Raw genomic sequence first — 23,079 nt, 5'->3', positions numbered from 1 at the left:
TTAGATGCTACTCCCAGCAGCACTCTCATACAGTGTAATTTTGTTTTGGTTTTGAACGTCTGCCTGAGCTGCATTCGTTCTTAGAAAAACACTGAACACAATGAAGTTTAGAAAGTAAAAAGTGTAAAGTTTGAAGGAATTTAGCCAACATAACGGTGATAAGACGACATTTTATTCACTTCTTGAATTCAAACCTAAAAACAAACATGGGATTGTTTCAGTGTAAAGTTTGAAGGGAAACAAAAATGTCCCTGCAGCAGTTTAGTAGGTTGTCTGAGCTCATGACCTAAAGCAGGGGCGTCCAACTCCAGCCCTCGAGAGCTACTGCCCCCAGCTTTTAGATGCATCCCTACTCCAACACAGCTGAATCAAATGTTTGGATTACCTCTTCAGCATGCCGTCAAGTTTGGCAAAGGCCTGGTAACAAGCCAATCATGTGGTTCAGGTGTGTCGGAACAAGGATGCATCTAAAAGCTGGGGGACGGTAGCTCCCGAGGGCTGGAGTTGGTTTATCGGTGAGTAGAGTACAATAGTTTAAACTGATCTCTGATTCATTTTATTTTTTTGAACTGGTGAAAGTAGTTCCATTGTGTAAAATAACATACTTCACTAGTTGGAAGCGATCTGTACTAAGCCATGCTAGCAACCATGGTTCATTTTTTTTCTTTCCATAGTTATGTTGTTACGGATTTGTTTTTTATTACCGTGTGGTGGGGGCGTGGTCTGCCGTGCCGCTGCTGGGGAGCTGAGCTTTCTCCCCTTCCACCACCAGCTCACCCACCTCAGCCTGGGCCGGAGGTCAGCGAGTGGGAGGGTCCTGCCAAGCCTGAGGAGAACTGATGGATCGATAGGCAGTGATGTCATACCTGTTGATGGCGGCAAAGGTGGCCCAACCAGTTATTAGGTTTAGGGGACAATCACTCTTTCACACAGGGCCACGTCGGTTTACATCTTTTTCCCCCTTAATAATAAATACCTTCATTTAGAAAGTGCATTTTGTGCTTACTCGTGTTATCTTTGTCTAACATTTAAGTTTGTTTGATCTGAATATTATGACGACCTGGGGTAGAAAGACACTGAAGTCTAACCCAACACTAATGTGTACCAGTTACCATAACTTGTGTTTCACTGAGGGTTAATTGTGCTCAATACTGGCATGTTGAATATAAATAACAAACATGTTTAAGTTAACCAGTATAATGAATCAGAAAGTAGAATAATAGTGATTCTAATAACATGATGAGGCTGTAGAAAGACAGAGGAGGTGTGGGTGGACATCAGACAGCAACGTGACTGAATGACCAAAGTGTGAAGATGTGACATCAGTGAAGGACGGGTTTCTGGGTTCTTCCCACTTGTATAGATATCTATTGTTTAGTTGATTGAATTAGTTTTTTAATTAGTTTGAGTATTACTATTTGGTTTGATTTTGCTTTGCAGCGCTCCTGCTAAATTGCTTTGAAAACATTTCTTGCAATTAAAGTCTAAATTGTGGACACTAACTTTTTACCCTTTTGAGAAACAGTAAAAGTCTGAGTGTTATTCTTTATTAGTGCAAAGAGCTCTTACAGGCTACCCTGGCCATTATACATTAATCTTTCCTGCGAGCCTGCCAATCAACAGGGAGCTACCATTAACAGGTGGGACTGATAAGGTTTGACCTACAAGGCTACTCAGGTTTCTCCTTATCCATATGTGCAGGAAAGACACCTGGACAGTTTCACGGTAGTTGGGACTGGGCGAGTCCCCTCATCCACATCGACTCCAGCTGAACTCTGAATGGGAAAGAGCCAAAACAGATTTCTTGTATTGGAGTTGTGGGCCCTGCAAATCGACATCCAAGGTGTTACTTCCACTACAGACACCTCAGAAAGAAAAATGCATTTTTTTCTACTGTGTTTGCAAAGATGTTTCATTATACTGAGCAAGCAGCTGCTCAGTGGTAGCAGAAGAAAACAACTTTATTACAAATATTTTAATCAGCATCATTTTCATGGTTACCTGAAGATAACATGAACATCTACGCCCATTTGCATGAACTGAAGATAGCAACCTTTACCGCGAGATCTTTAATCTGGTCAAAACAAAACGCAACATACTCAAATTGATAAATCTGCATATAATAATAATAATAATAATACATTTTATTTAAGGGCGCCTTTCAGAAACCCAAGGTCACCTTACAAAAACACAATTAATATGCAACATGTGGAAAGCAGAGAGTAAAATATTTAAGCAAATCTAACCAGTTGATGTAAAAAAAAAAAAAAAGAGTTAACCTGGAACACTTTTCCAGAGTCACTTTGATGAACTGAGAGTTTTTCTGGTGATTTGTGAAATATGTGTGTCAATTAAATATTACAGTGATATTAAAATGTGGTCTGTAAATGTTTTGTTTGTGATCTCTTCCTGTTCAAAGGGAGTTTTTCCTTCCCACTGTCGCCAAAGTGCTGCTCACAGGGGGTCATATGATTGTTGGGTTTTTCTCTGTATGTATTATTGTAGGGTCTACAGTACAATATAAAGCACCTTGAGGTGACTGATGTTGTGATTTGGTGCTGTGTAAATAAAATTGAATTTTGGCTGACTACAAATATTTGTGTTACATTATACCAGACGACGACACAATTATTCACTCGAATTGGGAGAGGCAAGTAAGTTTTACTTCACTACATGCAGTAAATACCCCCAAAATGTAACTGTTTCCTTAAAAAGGTTTATATGCTGACTAATCTTCTGACTGTTCTTGGCCACAAAACACTTGAAACCATCAATAACGATCACAACATGAATAAATGTAGGTTCGAGCAGAAACAATTATTTCAGTTTCCACAGCAGAAGTTTTCTGCATAAATCAAGGACAATTTATTAACTGAGAAAAGTTTACACATACTGCTAATTATGTGGGCAAAATATACATGTGCATATGCACAAGTCAATATTTAAAAAAACAAAGTGAAAGATTATTTGCAGCCTTTTACAAAGACTGTCTTTTCCAAAATATCATTTAAGACTGGATCATATTTGAAAGGATCTGTTGTTTACCGTGAAACAGAGACAAATATTTCTCCTCTAAATTCCTAAATTATTAGTTGAGCTTATTGCTCATTGAAGAGACACAAATCAACCTTTTGCCACGGGACTAACATTCTTACAAAAACATGTCTGACAACTGGCATTTCTTCACAACAAAACAGGAAAGAAAAGACTGAATATGAAACTCTTATATCTCACTTGTAATGTAGAGGCGATTCTCCAACAGGCGCTGGAAGAACTGACGAGGTGATTCTCACGTTCTGACATGGAAAACATGAAAGTCATTGAGATAAACGAAAACAAAGTGGTTCATGAAATCTCTCAGGACGTTACTCACTAAAGCTTCAAACACAGCAGGGCCACTAGTGAGTCCAACGGCGTGACCAAGTATTCAATGGCTGAGACGGATGTTGAAGACAGTTTTCCACTCATCTCATTCCCCGACTGCACGCAGATGCAGGACTTAAAAGAGTTTTAAGTATAACGTTCACCATGGTGTCATTTTCCCTCCATTTTCAGTCCTCTTTGTTTGCAAAGAGGCAAAGGCTCACGATGACCCAGGTTTCAGGCTCTTAGCAACTCCAACAGATCACTTTAGGCCAGATATTACAGCGAGAAAGCCCCATAAGGGTTTAGTCTCTGCTCACAAGACGGAAATATCGCAGGAAAAAACTGTCCAGGACAGTGTGGGTAAGAAAACCTGTGATATGGAAAGGCAGTGTCCTATTCACAAAAAGCCACATCCCCTCAACCACTGCGGGGCGTCACAATAAATCTATTAAGGAGTGTTCCACAGTAGTATTTGTTTTTAAGTTCTGTGTGAGCGGCCATTGTGTTTCCATCTCCTCCTGTGTTTACCCAGTTCCACCCCTGGGCAGGACCTTGGACACTCTTACTGACCTATTTCTCATTAAGTGACAATCAGCATGGCTGCATTTAAGACCAGTGCGGTCATCTCTTCTTCACTGGTCCAACAGCTATCCGTGCTGGATCTCATCTCAGGTTGGAAAAAAACTCTGAACCCATCCACAGCGCCACCATCTTCACAAAACTGGACCCGTGTAACCCCTACCATTCCGCATCAGAGGGGGGCGGTGAATGGAAAACAGCCTTTAATATACCATTGGGTCATCCCATTCATAAATGCACCAGCAGTTTTTCAGGCACTAGTGAATGACATTCTCAGAGACTTCCTAAACCTTTTCGTGTTTGTCCAAGGATCTCCAAGAGCCCCAAATCCATGTTCACACTGTGCTTGAGTGGCTACTGGAAAATCATCTGTATGTAAAAACAGAGCAGTGCGGGTTCCATTCACCATCCGTCACTTTTCTATATTCTGGCAGGGGGACAGGTGAAGACAGACCCTGCCAAAATCCGAGCAGTCGCTGAACGTCCCACTCCTTTCACGCGCAGCCACCTTCAACATTGAATTCTGACTTGTAAATAATGGAATTTGAAATAAAGAGGTAGGAACAGAAAAAGTGTAAACTTCATCCTACTCAGAATCAGAATTGAATCAGTTGTAAAAGTCAGTGACGATATCCATCCCTAGTTTACAGATCCACTGGTACGTATAACAGCAGGGCTGCTGAACATCAAATGACCAGCAGGTGTCAGCACTTGAGCTGTTAAACGGCGCTTCGTGTGCGCTGCCTTTGGTGAAGCAAAGCTCCCGGGGCCTTATCACACCATCACTACCTGGTTGTATACTCATTCTACTCTCTTCTCTCATTCTTCTTTTGCACACCACTTAATTTTAAATACGGCTGCACTGACAAACTACTCTATAAGACACTCTTAAAAACAAATTGTTATTGCTATACAAATCATCACAAATTATCCACAAACGACATAGAGCAAGATCAGGAAGCACAAGTAAATATTTCCCTCCATACCACAAACATGAACTATGAAATATGTCTGAATATAAGAACCCTTTCTGTTGACTTTCAAGTGTCTTTTATTTATGTAAAACGGAAATCGACCAAAAGTGCTTTAAAGACAGACACATTTACGTTCCAGATTCCAAAAATCTTGGTTTTGGTGTGTTTTATTGTGTTGACTAATTATTTTGGGAAGTAATAAACACATTTATTTAGTTGGTATTAAAATATATTCAGAATTTGCTAATTAATGTTTTTTTTTTTTTTATCTTAAATGATGACACACTGCTCTGCCCTGTATAAGCTCCCTTTATAAGTTTAAGGTATCGGCAATACTGGTCCTCCATCACGATTAAAAAAAAAAAAAGTCTCACACGCTGCTTTTTAATGTTTTTTGTTTGTTTGCGTTTTTTTTTCCAAGGAAGAACGTCGTCTTGACGTCACGGCGTACCGTGCCCTGACCTGGCTCGGTTGTGGCGAAGAGGCGGCGCGCCGGAAAGCTACAGGATAGCACGAAGGAAACACAACTTTGGGGTTTGTGTTCAAGAAAAACATTTATAGGCGTCTGCGAAGCGATTTCCGAGTAACGAAGACCCGCTGCAAACATCTTTTTATGCAAGCGAAGTAAGCGTTTTGGCCTTGGTTAACTTAGCAAACATTGGGCCCAGCTAGCGCTAGCCGTGGAACTGACTTTTCATCAGCAAAAGCAAAACAAGGTAAGGAGAGAAAACTCGAGGCATTAACATGTCAACAGATTCTGCTACCGACCAATGCACACTGCACGTGTCATATTTGTTATAGAATTTACCTAGCGCGGGTTTAAAATGTATAATAAAAACGATGTTCATGTTGGCTAGCTATCTGCTAAATGGACTGGTTCTTATATAGCGCTAACTGCTCAACAACTCCCCTTAATGCTAGCTTCTGCTAAACAGTCGTGATAACGCAATAAGAAAACGTTTTTACACACAAATAATGCCGCGTGGACAAAGTTACGAGCAAGATTAAGTAAGATGGATGAGTCTTTATTGGAAACAGGAGAAGCATTAGCTAACAGGTTAGCTGTAGAGGTTGAAGCTTTAAGACTCGGTGACAAATAGCGGCGGCAACCTACTCAGGAAGTAAACATCAGCCTGCGTGCTGTGAACGGTCATTGTCTGATCTCACACCAGCCGGTCGTGTCAGACCTGACGGACACAGCTACTACTCTGGACTGCTACTGTTTTGAAGTGCTCATATTGGAAGTTAGCCCACAGCACCGATTCGTTTATCCTGTCCTCGGAGCTGTGTGTGTTCGGGATCTTGGCTGTGTAAACAGTGCACTGGCAGAAAAAAACTCCAAATGTCAAAAGTTGCGTTTAAAAGTAAAATAAAGTTGAAACTCAAACTTCTGCTAAACATTTAAGCTTCTCATACAAACTGAGCAACTTAAAGGTTTTGACTTTATAGAGCTGTAGTGCTCAGGCTAAGTTAGGTTGCTACTGTCTGCTACTCACAACCATAAACATTACTAATGTATCAGTTTGAATGGTAAATAAATATCAGGCAGATGAATCCATCCACAATTAATAAGTCAGTTATAAGCTGTATAATTCAAGCACGGTCTGAGACTAAGTCAACAGCTCATCTGCATATGTTAGTATAGCTCTTACTTCTGGAGCCTTACTGCAGATTTCTCGCTGTGTAAAACAAACAGCGGTGGCTGGAACAGCTGCAAAGTTCGCTTTTCTTTTCTTCATGTCGGAGTTTGTTGATCGGAAGCTTTGATGAAGGACTCCCGCTCGCTTTTCCCAGTAAAAGTTTTAATGGTGATCACAGGAACAGCGCTGCTGTTTTCTGTCACTCTACCCGAGCTCAGCGTGTCGGTAACGGCTCCGCCTCTTTGCTCTCCGCGGTGTGTAAACAGACTCCACGTTAAACTATGCCAGCGTCATCATCACTGCTGCTGTTCCGTTATCAGTGTTTCTGTTGTGAAACGTTTTATTCACACGCTGCTCATGAATGCTTTTGTACTGCAGGTCTGCTTTTAGTCGCAGATGTGGGTGAAACGCTGGCGTTCATGTTGACATTGAAGCGCTACAGAGCTGTGCCTTAAACGAAGCATCGAAGCAAAGAATTTGTCCAGAAATCATTTTTATGATCAAATAATCCCAGATACTCTGAACTGTTGCAGCCCTGAAAATCACCAAAATTCAGTTTAATGAAAGAGATTTCATCCTTTATAACCACAATGTTAAAAGGAGAGCTGTGGTCAGTGTGGGCTTCATATGATCCCAACCCTGTACAGATGCAAACACTTAGGATGGGGGAAAAACATCAGTACAGTATTTTATCGTGATATCTTGTATGGTGATATTGTATTGACACCAAATATGATATATTATTAAGTGAACTCTGGGAATACTCTGAACGAGAGGGCTCATCTCATCTGATAGGAGGCAACCTTTTTTTAAACAGTCACAGTTTGACTTGGACTGACTGCAGTCACTCAGAGAGATTGTTGAAAGCTTGCAAATAACGTCTGTGTGAGTTATAAATACAGACAGATTGCCAACATGTTGTCATCAGTCTCAATGAGTCTTTAATAATAAGGACAAGTCGTGGGGACACGGCTCATCTGGCTGCCAGCTGTTAGTATTCTGGGTATAATCCTATAAAACAAGAAGGTTGCCAACAACAAATGTAATAGTTAAATGTGAGTTTCTGTGTATGTGGGCACCAACCCATGATTTTCACTGATTCCCCCTGTTATTGCTGTACTGCCAGGAAAAGATTGTGTGTAATGGCCAAACTAAAATCCTATAATTGCAGAAGAACTCCATCCTTTATGGCAGGTTTCAGTGACAGTGGTCATTATGCTTAACAATGTCATTTTGCAGCAAAAAAACAAATAGCCTTATCTTATTCAGTAAAATAGATATTGATAAAGTTTAACTTTGCATTTCAAAAAGTTGATAAGTCGCAATATGTAATTGCAATGTTACAAAATAAAAAAAAATCTCAATTGTATCATGAAGTATTGCAATAATTTGTTTTTGTTTTTGCAGGAATGAGTGATGACCTCTGTGGTGGTGTCAGATGGTGGTGGGAACATAGTGGAGTATGTGACTGTGGTGGAGGACCCCCAACAGGTAAATGCTTGTATCAACATTGTGGCCATAATTGTTATTTTTGAATGTGTGTTTTATAATGTAATTATGTTTGTGTTTGACCTCCACACTCTGCTGACAGTCGACGAGTTAGAGCACTCTGATTTGATGCAGTAGGAGTGTTCAGCCCATTATCTCCTTTGTTATGAGCTTTATCAGTCAGTGTGTTTTAGCTGGCAAATTCAAAGTATGAAGTTGGCCTCTACAACTGTATTTTGGCTTACCTCCGGCGATTTTTGGTCCTCCTGTGTCAGATGGCTCAGCTGGGGTGCCACGCTATCAGAACAGCCAACCTTGCTCCGGCGCTGTACATCCTTCTGGCCAGATGATCTGATTGGCTGCTGGCTTGGCTTTGCATTGTGATTCTGTTTGCCAAACCTCTGACTTCCTTATTTAGTTTTCCCTTTGTGGATTAATTTGGAAAACCCAAAGTGGAGTATTTTACATTCAATTAACTAAACTAGGATGGATTACCAAAACAGAGTGACTAAACTGAGTTAACTGGAATGGGACTGAGCTTGCCAGAACTTTTGTTCCTATTTGGGGTTGTTAATATATTGTTTCCCTTATGAACCGGTTTTTGTTTTTCTATCCCACGGTCTGTTAGAAAAACTCAGATCATGTGACTCAGTAACATGTAACGCGGTTAAAGGACCAGGGCGCCTGACTGCAGCCTCATAGACAATGAGCTATCAGAATAAGTTTCGACTATGGAGTCTGAGTGTGTGAATAAAACACAGGAAACCAAAGTAGAGCTCAAAATATATATATTATGTTTGTTATGAGAAATGTATAGACGGATGTACAAAAAAAATAAAAAAATGTGCATATATATCACAACCAAAAATAATGTTGACAACACAAAACAGCTTATTAGGTTCCAAAAGGAGGTGGAATGAGGTGTAGTCCAGTATGTGATTTATTTTAGTTCCATGGACCTGTGATAGGTCATGTGTCAACAGTTTGATTCAGTCCATATGTTCATAATTCCTACCGCAACGTAGCGGTGGTTGGGTGGCTCGCCATCTCGCGCTGATCAGGGCTGATCGCGGGAGAAAAAAAAAAAACCTGACCTAAACAAGGTCAAAAACATAAATTATCATTCACAGAAGAAAATGAAACAGCATTCTACTGCTGTGACAAAATAAATACATAAATAACAAAGACAAGTAATTAATTAATGTTTCATACAACAATCAATAAACCATCATCTCTTATAATGAATTTCATTCAACCTACTATTATAGAAAAAAAACATTCTCATGGGTCCCATCAAAGTATATCAGCAATAAAGCTAATAAATATTATCCAAAGTTAATCAAATATATTTACAAAACTCATTTAATCACAGGTTTTGCGCAACAGATTCAATAATCTAAATGGAATTTAACTCCATGCAAAATCTCATAGGCCATTTTGGCATTTCATCAGAAAAGTAACAAAAAACATCCAAAACGGACAAAACTACAAAAATCAAATCACTCGTTCAACTCTAGATACATTAAGTCAACATTCGGCCATAATGGAATAAACAAAAACAACAATATTCAATAAATAAAACTAGTAATTGCACTTACTGTCGCTAGCCTAGCTTTAGCTTACCGGCGTTTTAGGATGTGCGATCGCGGCTCCGCATTGTCATTCATTGTGACAAAACAAAACAAACAAATAACTCACCGTTGAGTCGATTGTGAGGTAGTGTAAAGATGAATGAATCGGCCGGGTTATTGCACGCTGTCAAATGGTCTGTAGTGTAGAATTTGTCGATATCTGACAAGTACGCCAACCACAGGGACAACAGCAGCCAGAGGAGCAGGGACATGCAGCTGATTGACCCGGAACTTATACAGGATTCATTCCCGCCACAATAAAGGGACTGGCGGAAGTGGGGTCAGAAGTTACCGTGGTTACAAACACATGACACCTTTTTCGTTTCATGCATAATTTGCTTGAGCTTAGTGATGAACTTGATTTCCAGAAATAGTTCAAATCACTACAACAGTGCAGTGAATTCAGCACTGATCTGCAAGTAAAATAGAACCTCAGCTGTGTTTGAGCGTCTTCAGCTAATAACTACACATTTCCAAAATGACACCACTTAACAGCATGGTTGGTAATGCTAACAGCCAAGTAGCATAACATTGTGTTAACAGCTGGGAGGGAACTATGCTGCATTCAAGAAGAGTAAAGAAATATTGAGGAGAAAAAAGCGAGACTGGATATGCATCAGAAGTAACATTTAGCCAAAAGGAGAGCTCAGTCTGCTGTTCGAAAGGTTCAGGTTTTCGTGTCTCTTGAGGCTGTTATGTCCTTCATGAAATCCAAATTAAGCTTGTTTGAAAGCTGTAGAAACATTAACACACTCCATGAAATGGAAATTACATAAAACTGAAAATCAGAACAGCCAGCCTGCTAAAGATGGACTCCAAACCCTGTTTGAAAAATATGCTTTGCTAACAGGAGACGATTTATTGTTTTGGTTATGTGGATTTATTCTGTTTGTGTTCTATTCATTTTTTATGGTGCTAAGAAAATCTATTCTATATTAGGGCTGCAACGATTCATCGAGTATTTTGAATATTAAAAAACCCCTCAAATTCTTCGCTTCGATGCTTCTTTAACGCACAGCTCTGTAGCGCGCCGCTGTCTCCATGGAAACGTGAGCCACATTTGCAACTAAAACAGACCTGCAATGCAAACGTATTAAGGAGCAGCGTATGAATAAAAACCCTCCAGGTTTAAACAAAAACAGCAGTGATGATGAGGTTGGTACAGTTTAATGTGGAGCCAGAGTCTGTGCACATGTCACGAAGAGAAAAGTGAACTGATACAGTCTGTGTCTCAGGCGTCATACATTCACTCTTCCGTAGCAATAAAGTCTCTAAAAGCAGTAAAAACAGTCTTTTTTCATCTGTCAAACCGTGTCTACTGTGAGCAGCAGCCTGCTGAGGAGGAGGAGGAGGAAGAAGTGGTTCAGCAGGAAGTGGATGCAGTGATCATGGAGGAAGAGGTGGAAGAGGAGGAGGGGGTGGTGCTGCAGGAGGAAGGCTGTCCTGCAGTAATTGTAGAGGAGGTGCCCAGCGCTCAGGTGGAGGAGTGCTACTCTGCTCAGGTGTTGGTCTACGATGATGAGACGTACCTGATGCAGGATGTGGCTGAGGAGCAGGAGGTGGTCACAGAGGTGACGGAGACTGGTGAGTCCTCTGAGCGATGGCTTCTCTGGAAAAATGTCGTGGTTTTTTTTTTGTGTGTGAAACGATTGAAGTAGGAGGTTAAAAGAAGCTTAATCCATTATTTCTAAATTCTTTTTAGACTTCATTTATTTACTTATGTATTTATTATTTATTTGATATTAAATAGAACTGAAGCTCAGCTAACTGAAACCTGCACGTTTTCTGGCCTTGGTAAGAGATCAGAGGCCTGTACTATGAAGCAGGATTTAGTCTTACCCAGGTGGCAAACTGGGTTTTCTGTATCATGAAAGTGGTTCACTTCTTCCAAAAGTAAATCACTATGGTAACTTGCTCTGGAGGAAATCGGGTTTGTTTGTGTTTTACTTTTTGTCTTTTTGTTGGCTGCAAAAAAACAAATCTATGAGCATTAGTGTGGTTCAGGTAACCCTGAATTCCCCTCAGTTATCCTTCCTTTGATACACTGTGATGCACTGAGCGCTTCTCTACTCAGTACATCTGTCTTCCTCCCCATCCAGTCATGGCAGGTGGTTGCCCCACAGTGAATCTGGCTCTGCTGGAGGTTTCTTCCTGTTAAATGGGACATTTTCCCTCCCACCATCACAAAGTGCTTGTTTTATTTGTTTTATTTTTGGAGTGTTTTCCCCCCCAAATACTTTAGATTATCTGGTTACTTTATACCTTTCAGTATAAAGTGCCATGATTTATGTTGTAATTTGATCCTGTATAAACAAACCTGGTAGTACAAACCCATATGCTTACCAGAAAGTTGAGCTTGTGTTGTTGTAGACTGCCCTCTGCTGGCAGGAATGATGCCCAAGTCTTTTAGTCAGATTGCAGGAAATGGGAAAGAAGGAACAGACAGCTTGCACAGTCCTAAAACAAGGAAGTAACACTTCATATTAGTTGAGGTTATGTTGTTTGTTTGGGTTTTATTTCCCCTTTTGTGTTTTTTTTTTTTTCTTGTCCAAGATGAAATTTCTGTAGTTATTTAAAATGATAGGGCTGCTCCCAGCCTGTTTCTAGCAGAGGTGTATGTACTGACAGTCGGTTTCTCTCTGCAGTGGAGATGTCAGGTCACGACATGGTGTGTTTCGACAAAACGTTTGAAGCCGCTGAAGCGCTTCTGCACATGGAGTCTCCCGGAGGAATGCACAGTGAACGCAGCACAGGTAAACAGGCTGATGAATGACAGAATCTGTGTCACACAAAGCACTACATGTGTGACTTATATCTGAAAGATTCTGTGCAGTTATTAAGCAAACAGTCTGACCTTATTTATTACTGTTTATCATTTCCAGACTTGTTTTACAATTCTATTGGATTTACTTTTATTTTCAGAGGGGGGGGTATACCCTAAAGTAATTAACATTTTTTTATTAGTGTACATAATTATTGTGCATCCTCATTAGCTTCTTTTTTTTTTTTTTTAAACTAAGACCAAGAAGCTAAAAAATAAAATTGCTTTCCTGCATATAACACTGTGGATCCCACAGACAAACTTTAGGCACACGTTAGCCTTAAAGGATTTGACAGAAATGAAATATAAAGCTAGCAGGAAGCTATTGCAACTTACCTGCAGTGTCCATGAGGGTGGTGCCATATCAGATTGTGTGCAGCAATACAGGGATAAATGTTTAATCAACATAAAAGTTTCATATCATGATATCAGTGATATAGCGATGCTTTGGTAAATGGACTGGTTGTTATATAGCGCTTTTCTACTCTGAGCACTCAAAGAGCTTTACACAACTTCCCATACAAGCACTTTTTCTAAGTACTTTCTGTTTAACTTTTCCACACACATTCATAGTACGATGGATGCATCGAAGAGCAACTTGGGGTTAGTCTTGCCCAAGGATATTTGGCATGCACCTTCTGATGAGCTGCTTTTACTATATATATATATATATATATATATATATATATTAGTATTTTTGCCAGAAATGGCAGAATCTCAGCTTGATGCTCACAAAAATATTTACAAAACCAATTACTCTGTTTTATTACAAAGCATGAATTTTAAAATGCATTTAAGGACCTATTAATAAACAAAGGAACAACAAACACAACCTCTAAATAATTAAATTAATGTAGAAAAAGTAATAAGTGAACTAGTGTGGTATAAAAACAAGAGTTTACTGTGCAACACTGAACCAGTTACTGCCTGCATTTTAAAATCGGTCATACAGCTGACTACAATAAAATGAGAAACATAAATTATTGTAAAAATAGAAAAGTTACAAACTTACATCGCGGGCCACTGAGGGAGCCAGTCAGTGTGGTTTGAGGATCTGACTTGGATGCCTCCAGGATGCCTCCGGACAGTCCTGGGTATGCCCCTGGAGAGGTTATATCTCGTAGCTTGCTTGGGAACATGTCAGTGTCCCCCCGGATGAGCTATAGGAGTTGGCTGGAGTGATGCATGGATGAATGGATTGATATGACTATGGGTTTTTTGTTTTGGCCCTCCTGCCTCCTTCAAATTCAACTGGTCGATATCCAGCCTTTGTAAGTGTTCCTCTTCTCATGAGAATGTGAGGCCAGATTTATTGTTGTACACAGTTTGAAAGTCTTCATGTCTGTCTCACTTCATGATGCAGCAGAAGGAGAATAGTCTTGTTTTGTGTTACCTCAGCAGATGATGTGATGATGGAAACGGTGGTGGAGGTGTCTACAGAGTGTGGACCCATGGAGGAAGAGAGCTTCCCCATCCCTCCTGGCTGTGAACCTGTAGCCAAGAAGAAGAGAGGAGGTCAGTGTCAGCACAGCTCACCTGTTGTCACCTTTTATTTTGTTTGCTGATGTTCAGTTTTTCATTCTAAAGCTGTACAACTTTAAAGCAACAGTAGGCAGCTCTCTATTTAAAGCATGAAGCTGTGTTAGTACAAACGAGGTAGTTCAGTAAAGACAACTTCCTCTGAAAGCTGCCGTATGCCAAGATTTGTTCCAACTTATGAGTGGAGTAAGGTAACATAAAGTATGAAAAGTCAATCAGCTCAACAGACAATGTGGCAGAAGAATAAGCTCGATCTATGTGTGGGTTTGTACAGGTGGACGTAAGGCTAAGACTCACCAGCCTTCTTCCAACGGCTCCTTCGATCTGGGCATCAAGAAGAGGCCAAGAGAGGGAAAAGGTCTGTAGCTGCTCTCTGCCTGTAGACAGCTCCTGTCTCTGTTAGCTGCTAGCCTAGAATGACTGGATATAACCCAGATACAGTATTTTCCCACTTTATGATTTTTGCATATTTGTCTTACTTAAAGGGAGCTGCAGCTACCGATTAAATGTTAGTGGAAGGCAAAATAAAACATAGTTGTGACAGTATTTTATCTCCTGGGTAAGCTGTCTGTGTTTAATTGTGCTAGTGAACGAGTATGTGTTGCTGTAACCTTATACATGCACATTTAATAACATTCTGATGGTGTAAATGTTCATCAAGGTAGTAATAGCTAATGGGTTAGCTGCCAACTTCAGCACGCTGCCAAATGTAACCGGCTAAAGCCTAAAGCCTAACCTGTTGCCAGACAGGCACTTTGCACTTTTGAACATCTGTAACTGTAACTCTGGTACCATTTGCTCAATTGACAGAATTTCAGGGCTTCCTAAAAGCAGCGACTCTGGTCTTTTTAGTGATATTAGGATAATTACGGTATTCCCAGGCACGTCACAGCAGACAAAGGTTGGTTGAGTGGAGAGAGTGAGTGTAATAGGGCTCTGCAGAAAACGGATATTTCTCTCACCCCAACCAATCACAGCAGATGGCCCCGCCCCTCCCTGAGCCTGGTTCTGTCGGAGGTTTCTTCCTGTTAAAAGGGAGTTTTTCCTTCCCACTGTCGCCAAAGTGCTGCTCATAGGGGGTCATATGATTGTTGGTTTTTCTCTGTATGTGTTATTGTAGGGTCGACCTTACAATACAAAGCGCCTTGAGGTGACTGTTGTTGTGATTTGGCGCTGTGTAAATATAATTGAATTGAAAAAAATTTAATATTTTAGAAGAGGTTGGAGTTCCCTTTGTTTGTTTTTTTGGGTTTTTTTTTTTTCTGTTGCTGAGCTCTCACCAGTTAAACATGGTATAAAGCTATGCTAACAGTCCATCTGCATATTTTAACTCCTTTAGCTTTACTGTAGATTTTTGCTGTGTAAAGCCAAGGTGTATGCAAGCACCTACATGGTTCACTTTTCTTCATGTCAGAGTTTGTTGATCAGGTGTTTTGATGAAGGACCAGCTTTTTCCAGTAAAGTGCTCTGGTCCAAACCAGTTGATGATTTCCAAGAAAATCAAAATGTGACTAAAAACCATGTGACAATGTTCAGTCTGCTCATTGGCCGGATGTGCAAGAGCAAAAAGTAAATATAGGAAAAAATATGTTATGTGACACATCTGTAGTACAGATACAACCACTGAAAACTGCCACTTCAGCCATCAGCTGACATCAGCCGATTAGAGCCCCCCCATTTAACCTTTGGTAGTTTCCACTATAAACACGCCCCTTTCACTCAGTTGCAGAGTGTGACCAAGAGATGGCGCTTTAAAAAAAAACAACAACCTTGGATTATTTTACACTGACCAGTGTTCGACCAGTGTTCGACCAGTGTTCGACCAGTGTTCGACCAGTGTTCGACCAGTGTTCGACCAGTGTTAACGTGATAGATGTCCGTGGGTGTGTAGCTGTTATCAGCTGGTTGGCCTGGGTCTTTGGAAATGTGAGAAAACTACTGAAGCATCCTCATGGTGTCTTCACAAAAATGGGACATTAGAAGACTACCAAAAACAGCAGTCTACACTATGTGAAGACCATAAATTTAAGGTTACATATTTGATATTCAGTTATTTTTGTTTCTGTTGAAACATTCAGTTTGTTTCAAGGAGGCGAGCACATGCCCTCACAGTTACCTCAGATGTCTGAGTTTTCATGAACGCAGCGCTGCCTGGAAACTGTTTCTCTTACTGAGCTGACATAAATTAATGTTCTGGCTTATCAGATCATTCGTCAAGTAGAAATTACTTCTATATTGTTAAGTTACACTCTGTTATCAATTCAACGTGATGTCACAAAGTCTGCAGATGTATTAACAACATTTTTAGTAACTCTGGGCTGGATTTTAACAGTAATGCAAAATTTTTTGTGAAAAACTTTCGGTATTCGGTAAGCTGAGACGGTCATTGCAACAGGGTGCAAGATGCTAGCAGGGAACGCATACATGGACCGGCGTTCTGTAGTCCGTACTTTACATCCAACACTTCATTGTTCTTGGTGATGTAAGCTTGGATGCAGCTGTTTGGCCATAGTAACCCATTCCATGAAGCTCGCTATTCACTGTTCTCGAGCCAGTCTAAAGGTCATGTGAAGTTTGGAGCTCTGTTGCGATCGACTATCCAGGAAGTTGGCACCTCAGCATCTGCTGACACCACTTCTTTGATTTTACGTGGCCTGCCACTTTATGGCTGAGTTGGTGAAACACAGGCACTACGACTAAGCACATATATCCCATCCACTGTAGCAACTACAAACCCTTCACCGAGGCAGCTTATTATTTTAATGTACATCACCAGGTTTGTAGTAAAAACAAAAATGCATTTTGGGTCAATTTGAAATGTAAAAGTAAGGTTGCAGGTCAGATGTGACGTTTGGGTGAAAAATGTAGAATTCCCATGTACCAGGATCTTTCCCTAAGCGCTGCAAAGGAAGGAGAATTTTAAGACCTTTTCACCTTATTCTACCTTGAAGAGGTCAAAGGTGCATGCATGACCACACTCCACATTCCCTACACATTTCATCAGCATTCATTCAAAATCTTTAAGCTGTTGTATTTAAAGAAAGAATGAGAAACATACCAGCTTTACCCAAACCAGCCTTGGTGGCTCGAGCTAGCTCTACCAGCATAATAATGTGGTCAAATACCACAGAAGTACAAAATATATCACTTGTAAGGTAATGTGGATAGCAAAAAGGATATCAACACTTTACTGTACAAGTGTCTTTCTTATTGTTGAATATCAGAGGCAGATCTTTATGATGTTCTGTTTGGGCCTCCTAGACGAGTCGTTGATGTGCTCTTTGAGTAATTTCAGTCACTGCATCGATCGATCAGCCTGGTCTATGAGGTTGGAAAAGCTTACAGTCAGGTGCAGTAGTGCCATTTATCAAGGCGGGTAAATCGATTTTACACCGGGTCATGTTGGCTGTTTTTAACAAATGAAACAAAAAATGTTGAATGAGGTCGGCTGAATGACTTTCCTTTGGTTGCTTTTGAATAATATAAAAATAAAATAAAAACACGGGACTGAGACAGGCGTCACCAATGATAATCTGCACTAGTCTTTGAACTTGACTGCTTTTCTGCATTTTCAGGACCTCAGTGTTGAAAGTCCGTGTATCATGTGTTCCCACAGGTAACACCACCTACCTCTGGGAGTTTCTGCTGGAGCTTCTGCAGGATAAGAACACGTGTCCCAGATACATCAAGTGGATGCACAGAGAGAAGGGCATCTTCAAACTTGTTGATTCAAAGGCTGTTTCTAAACTGTGGGGTAAACACAAAAACAAGCCTGACATGAACTACGAGACTATGGGCCGGGCCCTAAGGTGAGCTGTTTTGCTCCATGAGCACATCACAGTCTGCAATCGTGATTTACCAGGACACGATGATTAAAGACATATCAGACGCAAACAGACAGAAAGACCAAATAATGACTCGCAATTATTTTATGAAATCAGAGGGAAAGTAGTTTATGTTTTTACTCTGACATGAGTTTTGACCGCCTATCCTGATGTTCTGGAGAGTTTATACTCCATGTGTTGTTTCTGTATAGGTATTACTACCAGCGTGGCATCCTTGCCAAAGTTGAGGGTCAGCGGCTGGCCTACCAATTTAAAGACATGCCCAAAAACATTCGAGTGATCGATGATCACGAGGAGGCAGAGGAAGTGGAGGACAGCGAGACCGTGGTGTCCGGTCAGAATCTGGCTCGCCAGCAGGGCCAGGCCACCCTGGGCGCTACGTCTCTCACCACCTCCCAGCCTCAGCAGACCTACGTCACTGTCATCCCCAGCAACACCACCACCAGGTCAGACAAACACGTGCTCATTTAGTCTTCCTGTGCCCTGTAGAATGTGATTGTCCGACTCTAAACAAATACATATATTAAGGCTAATTTTCACTACTGCTCTACAAAACTGTCAAAGACTGTTTTAGGGGAAACCTTGTGCTGTTTGATCAGATCATGAACCTCTGGTCTTATACAGGAGAAATGATGTGTTTGGATGTGGTGCATTGAGGATCACATGCTTCAAGTTTATATGATCAGCATTGAGCACATTTAGTGTGGATCCTGACATGTTGTCCCCCCCGTGTGTATGTGTGGTGATTTTATTTATTTATGTATTCAGTGTTTACTTTTTTGCTTGTCTATCCCTGCAGGCCCATCCGAGCTATGCCAGTGGTCATGACCAACTCGCTAGGTCAAATGGCGTTAAACTCTCCACCCATCCTCACAACTACCACAGGAGTCCCAGTGACTGTAGCGAGCACCTCTGCTAGCACTGCCCCTAAACTTGTGATCCAGGCACTGCCCACCATGCTTCCTGCTGGGACAAAAGCAGGAGAGAAGATCACCATCATCACAATCCCAGCCAACCAGCTGGCAACGCTCATGCAGGCCAACCCATCAGGCCAGGTCACGCAACTCATCCAGGCCAAACCTGTCACTGCACAGCTAGCGCAGGCCGCCATCAAACCGCAGCTCATCCTGGCCAAACCAGCCACAATGGCTCAGGCGCTGCCACAGATGTCTGTCCAGTCTCACTTAGCCCCCACCAAAAGCTCCATTCAGCCCCCAAAGCGTGACGCAGTACAATCAGACGTGGCAGCAGAGGCCCTGCCCACCTCCAGCTCGCCGGCAGTGTCAGTGGAAAAACTATCATCCTGAGAGCCAGGGTCCCCGAGGGGGTTTGGTGTGGAGAGGGATGTACAGAAAGTGACTGTGGACACTACTGAGGAAGTGCAGGGAACATCCCACACCACCTCCTCCTGACACATAACTGAGCTTCTCCCTTATTGGCTTAGACCGTCCGACCGACGCTGGTCTCTAGGGAGACACTTTGACCATCTGGCTGCTGAAGCCTCGCAGAGGACGAAAGGGACTGTTAGACATACACATCGATGGTTCACAGCTCAGAAACGTGGGCGGCCTTAGATTGTAAATGACAAGTTGTTTTTGTAATCAAAGCTAACATAAGAGGCTAGCAGGACTTTATCGTAAACGGAAGCTTAAAAAGGATTTTTGATACTCGACGAGTATGTATCAGTACACATGTAGTTTGAATTCCTCTGTAGCCCCTTTCACATTTGGGTTACAGACTTTAAGACTGTAAAACTTAAATGGCAGAGTAAGTGGGGGCATTGCTTTAGACACATTCACAATGACTGAAACTGGCGCTTGTTTCAGGCTTTCATGGGTCGTCTGCAGAGCTCTCCTAAACTCAACAGGACTGTCACTATTTCCCACTGTTATCCTCTTTTTTTACTGTCCCTAGAGTGGGGGTCAAGGATATCTGCATCCAGAAAAAAGAACTGATTGTGTGCTCCGCAGAAGTATATTATGATTTTTTTCTTGTACTCTCAGTGTATTGAAGTAGATTTTACTGAAATATGTATAAAACAAATGTTAATTAAAAATGTCTGGAGTGGGTTCATTTAACCATCTGAACAGTAGCTTAGTGGTTTATTAAAAAGCTCTGATGGACACCAGGTCCACAGAAAAATGCTCCTGCTCACCCTACAGATTCAGTTCAGTGTCCGTGCACAAAGTATAACATGACTCCTATTAGTTTACCTAGGAAATAGCCCAATATGTGGAAAATCTACAACCAGCTCTCATATTTTATACACAGAAGTGTACTGCTGTTGGTGTTGTTAGTGTCAATAACTCCTGGGTCTGAAAAATGAAGCCAGTACTGCCAAGAATGCAGTTTTTCCAATGACCACTTGAGGCTGGCTCTAAAAGTGAGTCATGGTTATCCAGCAAATGAAATTAGTTGGGGAGAAAACTCGTCAATGAACAGTAAGTGGGTAAAGTCATTCCAGGCTTCTAATTGGTTCTAAAAGGATCTTGTTGGGTAATTCATATTTCCTCTCCTGCTCTCCAAAGCATATGACAGGTTTCAGGTCTGTGTAGGTTCACATCAGTTCTGCACATCATCTGGAAACTCGAGGCCTCTCATCTCAGCAGCTGGACTGTTGACACACGTTGGTTCAACGATCTCATGTTGATTCTTGCAGCCAGCAGAATCAACAAAGTAGTTTGTCTGGCAGTGTTTCAAAGTCTTTGGTTGTCCATCTTGTGCCCTCTTTGGTGGCGACCCTGTTTCTCCAAAGACTGGCTGGGCTCTCCCTTAGAGATGGGGTGAGGAGCTTGGCCATTCAGGGGGGCCTAAAAGTAGAGCTTCTACTCCTCCACATTGAAATGAGCCAGTTAAAGTGGTTCGGGCACCTGACAAGGATCCTCCTAGGCGAGACCCCGGTGCAGACCCAGGACATGCTGGAGACATTATATCTCTTGGCTGGCCTGAGAACGCCTTGGTGTTCCCCAGATAAGCTAGAGGAGGTGACTGGGGAGAGGGAGGGAGGTCTGGGCCTCTCTGCTTAGGCTGCAGCCTCTGTGACCTGGCTCTGGATAAGCAGCAGAAAACGGATAGAATGGAGCGTAAAGATTAGAGTGTTTATTAGTCTTGGCAGTCAAATTCACTTTTTATTATGGCAAACAAAGTCCACAAACATGGCAAAAAAGCAGGCAAATATCTCACTCAAGATGCTGTTTGAGGATACACAATGTATTCCCTCCCCCTATGGTCCATACCTCCATGCACCAGCCTACGGGGCTCCAGCTACTAAAGTGTGACAGTAGTAGTGCACTTCCTGCAGACAAAGGATGATTAGGATCTCCTCTAGAATTAGGCACTTCCTTTCAGGCCACTTGAAAGCATCCAGTGGACAGTAGATGAAGCCATCCTTCAGCTCACCAAGAGCTGAAAGAAGTAGATCTTTCTTTAGTGCACCTTATTTCAGTGCCACACTCATGCAGCTAAAGGAAAACTAATAGATTTTTAAAAAACAATAAATTTGTAACACTTGGTGATGAAGAGTCACAAAGTCAGTGGTTATTATGCTTCATTCACTAAGCTGACAGTCGAAGGCATTGCACTAAAAAAAGAAAAAGACAGAAATTGTTAATTATAATTATATACGGTAATTAATTATAACCTGATGACTGTTGAGAAAAATATATTGTTAAACTAAGTTTTATCTTTTATTATCAGTGCAGTTTTGAATCCTCTGTTTGACTGTTTTTACATTATTTTGTTTTCAACAATTAACATTGATGAATTTTAGCTGAAATATTCCTATATGGAGGGCCAGGAGTGCCAAAATTGATTAATCAAATGCGCCATTAAATAATTAATTAATTATTGACATGTTTAGTAAGTTATTTAATGATATATTAATTAATGAACACAGGCGCAGGGCCAGGAGTGCCAAAATAAATAAAATATATTTTATTTGTCAGACCCGCCCATCAAAGTCAGGGGGCGGGGTTAAAGCTGATCGAGTCAAATCCATTGCTTTGCCTGGTTTCAGTGGGTGTTTCTCAGCACCAACAACAGAAATTTGGAAACTAACAAAGCTCGTCTATACTTAAAATATCCTGTTTGTGTCTCACTAACTACACCTTTCATATTTTTTTAGCATGTAGTGGTTTAATCTTCAGATATCTGGTCAGTTTGTCAAGAGAGAGCCTGTTTGCAAAAGTGCTCTGATGATTTCGGAGATGTCTGCCAAGCACAGTATCACTGTGACAGACCTGCTCGCCTCACAAGCAGTCAGGCGAGCACGGCTCCTGATACACCGCTGTCATAACCCTCGCTGACTGTCACCTCTGAGGCTGAACACTGACTTTATTTGAGGTTATATCTATCAGGTCTTTCTCCCCTGATGTTCGTATGAGTCATACTTGTTTCAGTCGCCAATTCTGAAGTAAAACTAACATTAAAAACATGTTTAAGGAGAAGTGAGAGCAAATAAATTCGATTAACATCTGATCTGTGTTTTTTGTTTTATTAATCAGCATGACCTGTGTATACAGTATAAACTATTAAAAGAGATGACGTTGGTGTTTCCGTCATGTAATGACTGAGTGCAGTCCAGCTGCTGTCCCAGAGTCCTGTACACCACGGAGCGACGTCAGCATATCCAGGATGTCTTTCTGTTTTCTGGCTTCACTGACCCTAACACTGGGACCAGGATAAAAGGTCACGCAAAGCTGGTTATCAGCTTTCTAACTCAACCCAGGGTTTGCCAGCGTGGGCACATGAAAGTGTTGGCAGCATCAAACTAATCCAATGGTCAGCCATGAGTCTCATTCACAGCTCTTCCACAGAAAATGATCCTTAATACTGCCAACTTTTCCAGAGATGTGAAAACTGCAATATACAGAACATACAAATATACCAGCTGAACGCAACAATGTTTCAAAAAGAGATGATTGCTTCAGTTTGTCGCAGATCAAAGTGGAATGAATGTGATTGGTTGAACAGGTGTTCTTGCTTCGGTGTTATCCATCAGTGTAAGAGACTCAGCTGCAGATTAGAATCAAGCAGAATAACATTCATACATTTAATAAATCACCTTCCTTCCTACTGTCGCCAAAGCGCTTACTCATAGGGGGTCAAATGATTGTTGCAGTTTTCCTTGTACTCTCTTTACCTCACAATATAAGCTTCCAGTTCACCTCAGTGCTTCTTACCTTCAAAGCGTTTCAT

At 41.3% G+C, this 23,079-nt stretch overlaps 1 protein-coding gene and 1 long non-coding RNA gene across 3 annotated transcripts; one reads left to right on the top strand and one right to left on the bottom strand.

Moving 5' to 3' along the window:
* Nucleotides 1-82: 82 nt before the first annotated feature.
* LOC120720475 lies at nt 83-5,354 on the bottom strand. Its single transcript, XR_005692958.1, has 3 exons — nt 3,374-5,354; nt 3,235-3,296; nt 83-866 (listed from the first exon to the last, which is right to left on the bottom strand). It is a non-coding gene; the product is annotated as an uncharacterized LOC120720475 (long non-coding RNA).
* Nucleotides 5,355-5,393: 39 nt separating this feature from the next.
* Nucleotides 5,394-21,208, top strand: LOC120720473 (ETS-related transcription factor Elf-2-like). Of its 2 annotated transcripts, none has more exons than XM_040010181.1 (9): nt 5,394-5,635; nt 7,967-8,050; nt 11,007-11,262; nt 12,324-12,431; nt 13,901-14,014; nt 14,313-14,396; nt 17,655-17,847; nt 18,075-18,329; nt 18,683-21,208. In XM_040010181.1, exons 2-9 carry the CDS (start codon nt 7,976-7,978, stop codon nt 19,188-19,190), a joined length of 1,593 nt encoding a protein of 530 aa, XP_039866115.1. In that variant the 5' UTR covers nt 5,394-5,635; nt 7,967-7,975; the 3' UTR covers nt 19,191-21,208. The 2 variants fall into 2 exon arrangements, with proteins under 2 accessions (XP_039866115.1, XP_039866114.1); XM_040010180.1 differs by having other exon boundaries at nt 5,395-5,635; nt 13,898-14,014.
* Nucleotides 21,209-23,079: the final 1,871 nt, after the last annotated feature.

Source organism: Simochromis diagramma, unplaced genomic scaffold, assembly GCF_900408965.1.
Source record: "Simochromis diagramma unplaced genomic scaffold, fSimDia1.1 OVJJ01000585.1, whole genome shotgun sequence".
NCBI lineage: Eukaryota > Metazoa > Chordata > Actinopteri > Cichliformes > Cichlidae > Simochromis > Simochromis diagramma.
Note: the sequence above shows the minus strand (reverse complement) of the source record. Positions and strands in the feature narration are given on the sequence as shown.